General features: G+C 37.2%; 2 protein-coding genes across 2 annotated transcripts; both read left to right on the top strand.

Moving 5' to 3' along the window:
* Positions 1-5,440: 5,440 nt before the first annotated feature.
* Positions 5,441-6,310, top strand: LOC111637342. Its single transcript, XM_023382821.1, has one exon. The coding sequence runs from the start codon at positions 5,441-5,443 to the stop codon at positions 6,308-6,310; it is 870 nt and encodes a 289-aa protein (XP_023238589.1).
* Positions 6,311-6,610: 300 nt separating this feature from the next.
* On the top strand, positions 6,611-7,753 carry LOC111637343 (venom metalloproteinase antarease TserMP_A-like). The gene is made up of 3 exons (XM_023382822.1): positions 6,611-6,720; positions 7,473-7,544; positions 7,613-7,753. Exons 1-3 carry the CDS (start codon positions 6,691-6,693, stop codon positions 7,751-7,753), a joined length of 243 nt encoding a protein of 80 aa, XP_023238590.1. The 5' UTR covers positions 6,611-6,690.
* The last annotated feature ends 5,474 nt before the right edge of the window (positions 7,754-13,227 follow it).

The following is a 13,227-nucleotide window of genomic DNA, read 5'->3' on the forward strand; positions in this document are numbered from 1 at the left end:
GTTGTGCTTCTGAAGAGGTAGGTTGTGTATTTCTGAGCTCCAGACAGTGAATTTTCTAAGTTTTGTGTGCTAGGCCTACTTTTAGGCTTAAGTAGGGAAGTGCAGTGTATTAGAATAGGGAGTTAGGGCTAAATTAGTCCTAACTGTAGCGCTAGGCTTAGGTAAGCTAAGCCTAACTTTTTGGGCAACTTTAATTCTAGCAGTGTGTCCATTTTGTGTTCCTCCATCTTGGCTTCCTCACCACTTGGAGTTAAACCACAAGACGAGCGACCATCTTGGATTAACAGCGATAGCCACTCTGGACAGTGAGTAGCAGCCATCTTGGTCAGCCATATTGGATACGCATATGTCAACGTCTGGTGATTGTGTAAGTGTTGTGTTTACGTCTGTGTTGTATTGTGTCTGGCACCCTCGTCTGTTTTTGATTAGTTGGGGAGACCGGCTATCAAACAGACCAGTCCACCCCCGTGTACTGCGATTGAGTGTGTTGGTTGGTGCCACCGCCAACACTTTGCAAAAGTAGCAGACCTGACAGTGTACTGACTTTGGACAGACTTGACTTTGGACAAGTCAAGTCTTTGCCCAGCCAGTGCTACCACCGGCCAAGCTTGCTTGGCCTACCTGTGGAAGGGTCTCCACCCTATCAGACTACTGTCTCTGGTACTGTGGGTGTCATCGCACTTCATCCTCTCCAACTTCCGAACTTTGTGGAATATCCTCATCCCAGCCGCTTAGGATTACTTTTGTGGACAATCTCCAACTATTTACAGAGCAAAGACAGCAGTAAGTACTTTTTTCCACCATTTCCGGTCGAATTTCCAGTCTATGATAGCATAGTGCAATACATGTTGCGTCAGGTGCTGCTTCCTTAAGTTTCACCAAAGTTATCAACTATTGCCATATTGCGTCGGGACACATTTTAGTACCTCGGTTTTATTTAATTTCTAAATGGGATCTAGCAGTAAGGATAAATTTTTGGAGGAGGCCCATAAGGCCATCGATGAAATAAAGGGTTATTTTGCGTCAAACCCCAACGGGAAACTGTCATCAAAGGAGAACTTAAGATACGTTACTGAGCGGTTTAATAGAGTTATAAATTTAGCAAGCATAGCTATAGAGTGTAACAGTATTTCTGAAAAACTTGAGAAAAGGCTTAGCTCCTTAGCCACTAAGGAAGATTTAAAGAAAGTAGTCAGCGAGCAGAGCGAGAAAGTTGCAACCTCACTTACTGAGGTTAAAGAAAATATGGGTGTATTAGAGAAATCTGTTACTAGAGATAAACCGAAAGGCAAAGAGTACACCAGTAATCGCTACAGTGACGCGCTTAGGAAAGGGATCAACTCTCCTCCTCCAGTTTACTCTCCTCCTTCTCCTCCTCCCCCTTGCTACACTGTCATAGTCTATAGTGATAACAAGGAACACACCTCTGAGCAAACCAAGGAGCTTTTAAAGAGAAAAATCAAGCCACACACAATAGGGGTCGGTATTAGGCGTATGAGAAATATTGGCAATGGGGGAATTGCTGTGGATTGCCCTACGATAGACTCTGCACTTGATCTGGACGGAGAAATTTCCAAAGTGGGAGACTTAGGCTCTAAGTTTGCTGAGAAAAATCACCCTCTTGTTAAGCTGGCCAATGTCCCGCGTTCCATTGAGGGTAATGACATCCTGCAATTTGTTTACCAGCAAAACGGAGACATTCAAAACATGTACAGCGAGAGACAATTTATGGACAAAGTTAAATTAAAATTCCCCATGAAACAACGGAACACAGACTACAACTCCTGGGTAATAGAGGTCCCTCCAAAACTAAGAGAGCTTCTTAACAAAGAGAGAAGAGTCAATATTGAATGGAGTAGGTGCCCAGTGTATGATTTTCTGCCTGTCATACAATGCTACAAGTGTCTAGCTTTTGGGCATAGGGCAAGAACTTGCACTGAGAAAGAGAACACCTGCAGCCACTGCGGAAAACACCATCTTTACAAGGATTGCCCTAAGAAAGAAGATCCACCCAGATGCGTGAACTGTACCAAGGCGAACTACTCTAACAGAGATCACAACTCAATGAGCTCCAACTGCCCGATGTTGTCACGTGTCAAAGCGGAAACCGCCCAGAGATTTGACTACAACTCCTAGTGCTCCCATCGATCTATGAACCTTCGTATCATCGCCGGTTCTTCTAAATCGGTAATCTACCTCTGTATTCTCTTCCAGCTACTGTAACCTGTTCGTCATTTTATGTCTTACTATTTCATAATTTACCTGTTACGCGTTTCATCTGTTATCTGGAAGTTTGGCACCCATTGCGTTTCTGTTTTCGTGTGATATCTGTGCCTCAACGTTATACTATTATCAGTTTTACCAACCTGTTAATCGTCGCGAGAATCATCTGCTACCTGTATGTCTGTTACGCATTGCACTTCTGTTCTCTTGTCATTGTACTGACTCATTTTGATATATGTCTTCTTATTGTCGCGCCATTTTGAAGTTTACACTGTATCTTATTATTTGTACCATTCACTGTATTGTAATTCTGTTTTCTTTTCTTTAATAAATGACCGATGCGAGGCGCTCATGGGTTCCCATGAACCCTGGTTGACTATTTTCCTTCTCTCCTATATCACTTTAATTCCCCTTCACCTTAGCCTCTTCGCAACAAACTTTATCTTCCTCCTCTTCTAGTCTAAAACGGGCTATACCTTTGAGTTCGGCCTCGTTATCTTTCTCAGCACTGTTCTCAGCACTGTACAATAAAGCCATCAAAGCTAATAACTCCCTTCGCAGCATCGCTCGGAACACCTGGGGGTTAAGCCCCAGGAACTGTACCGTTATATATAAAGCAGTGGTCGAACCCATTCTCACGTATGGGGCCGAGGAATGGGGGTACACCACCCTCAAAGTGCACCATAGGCGGAAACTTCTCTCTGCCAAAAGGGCTGCCCTGATTGCTATTACAAAGGCGTATCAGACTACCTCCACCAATGCCTTACTGGCCATTGCAGGGCTCCTGCCGGTCCACCTTGTGGCCCTAGAACAGTTTATCAAGAAGTCTCTCCTGCTACTGGAAAGGGACGGGACCATGCCCACCCAGGTGCAGAACATCTTCACAAAATTGAAGTTACCTGACTCTATTGAACACATCATGGAGGAGATTATCACGAACGGGATTGACCGGAACAATAGTCCTAAGGACCCCCCACCCTGCCTGCTCCATTAAGAGCAACTTTTATATCGAACCCGTCACCCCGAAACACGGGATTAACTTTTATACCGACGGCTCAAAGACCAACACTGAAGTGGGGGCTTCGGTGGTTCTGGCGGACCCCCAAGGGGTGCTGCACTGGCAGGCAGCTTATAGCTTAAAGCCTCATTGCTCCATTGCGCAGGCGGAGTCATACGCGATCCTCTGCGCCCTTCGGTTTATCAAGGATAATACGGACAAGTTCAAGAAGGTGGCCATCAACATTATTAGTGACAGTCGGACTGCCCTACATCAACTTAGGAAAGAAAACAGAAAATTTCCCATTGTGGAAGAAAGCCTGCAACTAATCAGTGACATTAACAGGTGCTTGGCCCTGAATTTCTTCTGGGTTCGGGGGCACTCAGGGGTGCCAAGGAATGACCTGGCCGACCTGGTCGCCAGGAAGGCTAACCGGATTGTCAGCAGCCACAGTTATGCGGCAATTCCCGTCTCTCACGTCTGGTCGGCCATCCACAAGGCCCTCATCAGGCTTTGGCAGAAGGAATGGGACACTAGCAAAACTGGGAGAGTGACCCATAACTTCATCCCCAACATCGAGAACAGGATAAAGAACCAGCATTTTTCCACGGATCACTCCCTCACCCAGCTGCTGTCGGCCCATGGGAACTTTGGCTCTTACCTGCGGAGGTTCCTGGGTAAGGGCGACGGGCTCTGTGGTTGCGGGATGGGGGAGGATGATGATCCCTTCCATCTTATCTTCGTCTGCGGCGACCTAGCAGCCCACAGGAAACCTCTCAGAGACACGGCCCTCACCAAGGGTCTCTACTGACCCTGCCATCTTCAGGACTTCATCGAGAATAAAAGACTCTTTGCGGACTTTAAGAACTTTGCGGGGAGCATCCCCCAGCTGCAAGGGTTGAGGACAACACGCCAATTTTCCAGCGGGCAAACATTCTCAACAGTAACCGACTCTCAGCACTAGGCTCTTTCTCTACTAGCGCCAGCGACCTGTTCGGCATGTTCATCAACTATGTACGCTCTGTAATCTTATGTATTTACGTCTTTTGTATGTCTGTTTTATTTTAAATAATTGCGGCGCCAGGCGCTCATGACTCCCTTCACCAACTTTCCTATCTACTTTACACTTCCCCTTACCTCCTACTCTCTCTTCATCCTTTCCCTTTGTTCTTCCTCCCGTGCAATACCGCCGAGTAGCACGGGCTTCACCCCCTTTCACTAACGATGTAACGATGTCTACTTGGGAAAATTCTGGTGAATTAAGACTCCTTTGGTACAAAGAATGTATAAAGTGGACATAAGCATAATATCAATTGAAAGGATTTTCACGTAGAATGTTGTGATCGTCACTGGCTTTTTAAAATTTACGTCTGTTAAAGTGATGAAATAATTAGCAACATTTGTTAAGATTTAAACCGAAACAAGAGTTATTTTCACTTACGAGTGGATAAGTATATAACCATATGACGTATATTACGGATTGAGTGTCAATCCGCGTGTCATCCTAGAATCTTTGACGACATGCTGCTTGAGGCTCTTGTCAGAAAATGTATTGCGTTTGCGTGAAGCCGTGTCATAAGATACCACGTATTTAAATTAAATAAAATGAGAATAAATTTAATGAACAATGCCTTTGTTGTGTGACTGCAGGTAAACATAAAATATTTATTTTTTAGTTAGCATTAATCAGTTTGTTTATTTTCGCATTATGCATATAAAAAATTCACAATATTTTAAAAAGTGAGTGGCTTACAAATGGCAAATCTTAAAAAAAAATTGTATCTTACAGGAGTAGTAGTGGTTTGGGCAGCTTTGATCACAAAATTAATTTCATGAGTAAATTGCAAATAAAAATTTGTTAAATAGAATTATTTCAGATCACAAAATTAATAATTTGAGTAAATTACTATCGGTTAAATTATAATTACAAAATAATTTTTTTAAAATTGCAAATAAAAATTTGTTAAATAGAATTATTTCAGATCACAAAATTAATTTTTNATTATTTATGGAGAAACCATATCGTCATGAGCTTAGGATTTTATCTGATAAAGTAGATCGAATAGCTCTAGCATCTACTTCAGAGAGCATTTTTTAAAAATTAGAACACATAGATGATAGGATATCTCAATATCCTAACTCTAAGGGGTTTTTGAGACTCAAAGCGCTGTATTAGAAAACTTGAACAAAAGCATAAAAGAAAAACTGGACCAATGTTGTATGAATACTAATACGGGCAATGGCATAAATATAACATACAGAGATGTTCTTAATTCAGGAAACACTCCTCGATCAATAAAGAATACTAAAACTATTAGGCAATCTACAGAAGTCCTCCTGGTTTATCAAAACGGCGAAGATACTAGCTGCAATAGACTCCGAAATCTTATCTATAAAAAAGTAAACCCATCGCAACTTAACATTGGTGTAGCAAGAATAAGAAATATTGCAAGAAGCGGACTTGCAATTGAACTTGATAAACAGGAAGATGTTGTTAAGCTAAAACAATATATTGATCATAATATTCCAGAGATAAATGCTAGAGTTCCTAAAAAGCTATTACCACAAATCATCGTGTACTCAGCACCTGCACATATTAATCGTGAGGAAATACCTACGCTAATTTTAAGCCAAAATGAAATTTTCAACGAATTCCTTTCTAAGGAAGACTTTAATAAGGATTTTACCATTAAATTTGTTATGGGAAAAAAGACTGATGCATTTGTTAACTGGGTCATTGAAGTCTCACCTCGCATTCGTGAACTCTTTCTACGACTGGGCAAACTTAATTTGGCATGGTCCCGCTGCAGAGTTGCAGACTTCCATCCTATTTTGCAATGTTTTCGCTGTCTTAGATACGGTCACTCCACCAAAAACTGCAGCAAGACTACTCCCACCTGTAGCCATTGCTCGGGTGAGCATTCTTATAGAGAATGTAAAAATCTGGAATCCTCCCCTATTTGCTGCAATTGTAAACATAGTAAGGATGGTTGCTTCAATCATAATGCTCGTGATGGCACATGCCCTCTTTTCCGTAAAATCAAAACCAACCTAATCAACCGTACTGATTATAGTTCGCCACATCAATAATTAAATTTGTTTTCTGCAATATAATACCGGGCGGAGCATAGCCGCCACTTCTGTGTTAACATCAATTATTCATAAATACATCATTTTTTGTCAAGAGCCATACTGCATAAACAACGTCCCTGATGGCTTTCCTACCAACTGTATTTTTCTTCAAGGTACCAATACATATCCTTGGGCTGTTTCCATCGCTGTTGGGGACGATCTTTCCCTCCTTCACCACAGTTCTATTAGTACACAATACGTCAGTTGTACTGANTTTATCGATAATAAATTATTATTAATACTTAAATTTCGATGTAATTAAGACGACATTTCAGATCCAAAGATGAATTGTTTAATTACATTTGCAGTGGTTTTCTCCATTATTATAGTGGATACTTATGAAAAAAGTTTCGGACTCAAGCAAAGAAGTAAGTGTATTGTATACATTTTTTTCGGATTGACTATAAGAGAAACAGATATAAAAATAGTAATACAGTAGAGCGTCGATTATCCGAAAGTCAATCATCCGAAACGTCAATTATCCGAAAGAATTCCAGTCGGCAAATTTAAATTTTCGTTAGTGCTGTGGCCCTTCAATCTTTGGCTGTATTGGGCTACTCAAATATTTTACGTTTTTGATACTAAATTAACATCTGAAGTATAATTTTTTATTGTTTTTATATTTTTCAATGTATTTATATTGTTTGTACAAAATAAAAAAATAATTTTTAATTAACGATACAATAGTCTTCGTTAGGCTTAACATCGACGAAAATTCAACGCGAAGCGACACGTAACGGAGAAAAATTTTAACATAGGATAGGTTAAAATTAAAGTATTTTTTCGTACATAACCGGTTATCCGAACACTCAGTCTCCAATTGATTTGGATAATCGAAGCTCTACTGTATTTAATTTATTTTGGTAAAATCATCTGTGACCCAGAAGAGAACCGTAGAAGATGTAGCAGATGCAGAGGATTTTGAAATAGATTCTACACCACCGTGTCCGGTGATTTAATGTGTGATAGTGACCGATAGTTTCATGTCTACATATTTTAGCGAAGAAGAAATAAGACCATATCCAAATAAGATAATTCGTATTGTAAGTTTTAAAAAGTTGATTTGTTATGTAATCAAACTTCTTCAATCCTTTACAATATTAATTTTCTTGTGTTTCAGTCACAGGAAAGATATCTCGATGAATTAGAACTCAATCTAGCACTTCGTTTGATTGGACATATCTCCTATACAGTAAGTTAAATGATAGCGAAAAATATCATTTATATTTCGTTTTTTCTTTATGTATATTTTAATTTCAGAGCGAAACCGAACCGAATTACATTAAAGAAAGTCTCTATTCGCCCGATATCATCGCTGGTAGTGTCCTTTCTAAAATGATTGAGATTGAAGACAGTCCTGTTGTATCAAGAGCCGATATTATTGTTCTTCTAACTGGGTAAGAATGAAGTATGACAATAGNATCTAACGATGTGCGAACAATAAAGTCAAAGGAATCATACCCCTATGCGCGACCCTTCGCGAGATATAAGCCCCTGAAAATTCGCTTACGTCATTTCCGGTCACGTGACACCGTGGTCATAAAGCCTACTGCGCGAAAAAAAATTAACGCGCGTTCGCGCACACTCGGGGGGTCGCCAACCGCTCATTAACAGGGTAAATTGTGGCAAAGAGGCGGTCACGTGACCCGTAGAATAATTTTCGGACGGCTATATCTCGGGAAAAGTTGCGCGTACAAGGATTGTTCATTAGACATTTATTGTTCGAACAGAGGGGGGTCGCCACCCCTTCATTCGGAAAGTAAATCTTACCGTCCCAATCGCGTCATGCGGATCTATATTTCTACCTATTAAACATTCTATAAATACTTTAAAATAGTTTAATTTGTTATTTACCTTCGCCTGTAAACCTCGATTTTAAATGTATTTTTCAACAAATTTAACAATGCGCGGCGTTCACCGAGTCACGGGATGTCGTAAACGTGCGGCGCAAGGTTGATCGAGGCATATAATAAAGCAAGGCAACGCATATAATAATTATTTATATTATTCTGTGGTATAAATAATAAATTCATATCAATAATAAAAATAATTTATTTGTAATAGGAATTACATCGCTAGGGCGCCTCTAGTGCACGTTTTTGAAATACCGTTACGCGGACAGATGGATACCCGTTCAATGGGTTTTATATATATATATATATATATGTTCTATAATCTTGTATGATTTTTTGTATGCTTCTCCCAGCAGAATAAAATATAAATAATTAAAAATATATTACACTATGAGAATAGTATATCTTAAGTAGAAATTTACCAATATTTAATATTTTTTAAATTATAAATGCTATCGGATATTCTGTTTATAGTGTTTACGAAATTAAATGTAATCATCGACCCAAATTATAAAAAAAGGAAATAATTTATTTTAATCGATATAAATTCCATGACAGTAAATTTAATTGAAATTAAGTGAAGATTCGATATCCTTTATCGATAATAAATTATTATTAATACTTAAATTTCGATGTAATTAAGACGACATTTCAGATCCAAAGATGAATTGTTTAATTACATTTGCAGTGGTTTTCTCCATTATTATAGTGGATACTTATGAAAAAAGTTTCGGACTCAAGCAAAGAAGTAAGTGTATTGTATACATTTTTTTCGGATTGACTATAAGAGAAACAGATATAAAAATAGTAATACAGTAGAGCGTCGATTATCCGAAAGTCAATCATCCGAAACGTCAATTATCCGAAAGAATTCCAGTCGGCAAATTTAAATTTTCGTTAGTGCTGTGGCCCTTCAATCTTTGGCTGTATTGGGCTACTCAAATATTTTACGTTTTTGATACTAAATTAACATCTGAAGTATAATTTTTTATTGTTTTTATATTTTTCAATGTATTTATATTGTTTGTACAAAATAAAAAAATAATTTTTAATTAACGATACAATAGTCTTCGTTAGGCTTAACATCGACGAAAATTCAACGCGAAGCGACACGTAACGGAGAAAAATTTTAACATAGGATAGGTTAAAATTAAAGTATTTTTTCGTACATAACCGGTTATCCGAACACTCAGTCTCCAATTGATTTGGATAATCGAAGCTCTACTGTATTTAATTTATTTTGGTAAAATCATCTGTGACCCAGAAGAGAACCGTAGAAGATGTAGCAGATGCAGAGGATTTTGAAATAGATTCTACACCACCGTGTCCGGTGATTTAATGTGTGATAGTGACCGATAGTTTCATGTCTACATATTTTAGCGAAGAAGAAATAAGACCATATCCAAATAAGATAATTCGTATTGTAAGTTTTAAAAAGTTGATTTGTTATGTAATCAAACTTCTTCAATCCTTTACAATATTAATTTTCTTGTGTTTCAGTCACAGGAAAGATATCTCGATGAATTAGAACTCAATCTAGCACTTCGTTTGATTGGACATATCTCCTATACAGTAAGTTAAATGATAGCGAAAAATATCATTTATATTTCGTTTTTTCTTTATGTATATTTTAATTTCAGAGCGAAACCGAACCGAATTACATTAAAGAAAGTCTCTATTCGCCCGATATCATCGCTGGTAGTGTCCTTTCTAAAATGATTGAGATTGAAGACAGTCCTGTTGTATCAAGAGCCGATATTATTGTTCTTCTAACTGGGTAAGAATGAAGTATGACAATAGATTTGTATTACGCTTTAACGGCATAACTAAAAGAACAAAAACTATTATTTAATTCATAATTATCGAATGTTAATGCTAATTGACACGATTACATTTCAAATATCGTTGACATTTGTTTTATACTTAATCTATTTGTTCTTTTTACTTAAAGTAAAACATGAGAAAATTATTTTTCTTCCAGACGTAGTCTAATTTTATCTCTCCCAAAACCAGGAGAAGATCCACATCACATCGCCGGTAACAAATCCAGAATTTCAAATTACGTTTTTATTTCAACCGGGTTTTTAATGTTATAGCCATGAAAAATTTCTCTGCAGGTTTGGTTTTCGAAGGAAGTGCTTGTAATTCGTGGAACAAATTTGCTATCGCAGAACATAGCATCTTTACGGACTATGCGGTTGATACCTTTATTCACGAAATTGGACACCTGTAAGTAATTTCATTAAATAGTTTTAAATCCAAATGACATTTTTAAATAGGTAAATGATATTGTAGAATCAATATTGGTCACGATTCGGAAGCTAAAAATTGCTCACCGAAATTGCTACATGGAAAAAATCATTATTCTTATTGCGCTAAGAAAGGCGTAACAGAATTTTTAGAGTAAGTTTCATTATTTTTATTAAATTTACAGATAATTTGTGATAAATATTTTAATACTTTAATTTTTCTTTTAACAGTACACACTCGTGTTTTCTTGATCACTGTGACAATGGTGAGAAATGAGAGTGGATATCTCTATTAATAGACTACGTACATCGATTGACAATAATTGTTCCTATATGAAAATTAAACTGCAACTGTTGTAACTCAATGTCACGTATAAAAATTTAAAAAAATTCTCAATGTAACTATTTTTAATATCTGTTCTGTAATATTACTTAAATTTAATTAAAATAAATGATCTAGATATTATTTTGTTATTTATTTATTAGTATAATCTATAATTCGCATATTTAGTGACATACATAAGAGATTTAATAACAATACAATCACGGTTCAATAATAAGTGATATTTAGACACTTATCGATGAAAAGGTGTCTTAAAAAATACAACAAAACAATTATAAAAAAGTCTAGAAAGGAAGATTTTGCATCTGGTGTTATCGAGAAGAAAACTGAAATGTCAACAGACCGCGTTACAATAGGAATATCTTGTTTCTTTGATATCCTCATCGATGTTTCTGCTTTCTTAAAAGAGGAAATGTCAGCAGTTATCATCAAAGTTCAAAGCTAAGATAACAATGAAATCTACATTTATAAATAATTTATAATTTAAAATTAACTTATTTGTTTTTGTTAAATTTTGTTTAAATTTTATTTGTGATAATCTGGAGATAAGGGAAATATTTTAACGAATTTGTTAAAATAATACCTAAATTAATTTCAAATAATAACATTTTAAAATCAAATTTAATTAATTTTTTAAAAGGAAGCACTTTCTTTCACGAGAAAACGGTTTAGTTCGTTCTAAATTGATAATTCGAGCGCGAAATCTCACTTCGCAGGTCTACCAGTTCCGTTTCTTTAACTCCGGGAGTTTGGATGTGGGTTCACGCATCGTCAGGACGGACTGGCCGCGTGGAATTTTCCGGGATTTCTCCACGTCTATAACGCCTGAATAGAGTTCAGTTACTCTTAAAAATACCTCCCGGAAACATTTCCTCTAGACAGATCGCCCAAGTGTTACGTTGCCATAAGTTAACTAAACAAACATCTCACTTTACTATCCCCAAGACCGTTCGACTTCATCCTCATGTCAAAAGTCTGGTGTCAGGTTTGATAGAGAACATTTTTATACTTCTAAAACTGATTTTTAGTAATTATTTTATATTTTCCTAAAACCACAGAAAAATAGAAAGTTTATCTTTCGTGTCATCTACACAATTCTTATGATTCATTAGAGAAATGACTTCGTACCTTCAAAAGTGAAAGTAATACTTCGTAGTTCTTTAGGAGCAGCGTGTTAAACGAATCGTAGACAATTGCCATTAGTCCACTGATTCTGTATACAAGGTAAAGATCACTTCTTTACTGCGATTTTAAAGAGGATGCACACATGCGGCGCGGCAAGGAAAAGCGGTGTCGCAAACGCATCTTCGCCGCGCGGCAGCACAACCACACAAGCGGCAATTCTCATACGTTTCGGTGCATGCGTTTAGTATTCAAGATGGCGAACGACTTCGACACCGTTACTATCCACATGCTTACAAATTTTGTTTTGTACGAATTGCTTTATTTAGCTTGATTTTGTCGAAGATTCGAACGAAGATTTCGGATTAGAGCTATTTTCTTGGATGTAGAAGAAACTGGTGTACAAAATAGGCTTATTCCTCGATTAATATCCCTCGATAAAGAATACTATTTCGATTAAGACTCGGTTGTTTTGTTCTTTGAATTAAATTATGTATGATTATTTGTTAGAATTTGCGTTAAATTTATTATCCTTTTCTCTTTATTCTGATGTTAGTTATCTGGTTTAACCGCGTCGAACATTGCGCCATTAAAACACCACATGATTGTATTTTCTCACGTGACTATCAGACGAACTGTTATTGGCTGATAGAAACGCTTCTTGGCGGCTTAAAAGAGAATTGGGAGTTGTCTTTGACAATAAAATCGCTATACGAAGTTAGATATAAATAACATATGTAGCTTCTCTATTTTCAAAATTTTGTAGGAATGTATAACGTGTTTCAAGTAGATTACTGTAGTATTAGTACAGTGACATCGAATACCGCAATGTTGAATAGGATGTAGTTTAGAAGTTATTGGTATGTATATTTTCTGATAAATACATATATTGAATACTTTTAACATTGCAACAGATAGGATGATCGGTCTGACAGATTTGGTGGTTTTTTATTTATAACTTTTATCGTGGAAGAAAGCCATTGTATCAGACAGAATAAAGTTATATTGAAGTAGTCTGGAGAACAGTTAAGATAATATGACGACCTCGAAAGTTTGTAATTTAGAAAAAAATGGCAGGTACCTGTACCTGTTTCGATGTAGAATCCAGAAAACACTTTCATTATTGTTGTGGGGCGAATAGACGGTAATTAGGGGAGATCGGGGCAACTTCGGCATGCGGGGCAAGTTTGTCAAGCGCTTTTTTTAAAAAAACAAATTAAAAGGAGACTTTGGTTATAGGTTAGGCAGTTGAGTTTTATTGGTGGCTTGTTGAGTGTAGTGTTTTTATTGTTCTCCAACAAGCGTAGT

Source organism: Centruroides sculpturatus, unplaced genomic scaffold (assembly GCF_000671375.1).
Source record: "Centruroides sculpturatus isolate CEXI.00-Female unplaced genomic scaffold, Cexi_2.0 scaffold805, whole genome shotgun sequence".
Taxonomy (NCBI): domain Eukaryota; kingdom Metazoa; phylum Arthropoda; class Arachnida; order Scorpiones; family Buthidae; genus Centruroides; species Centruroides sculpturatus.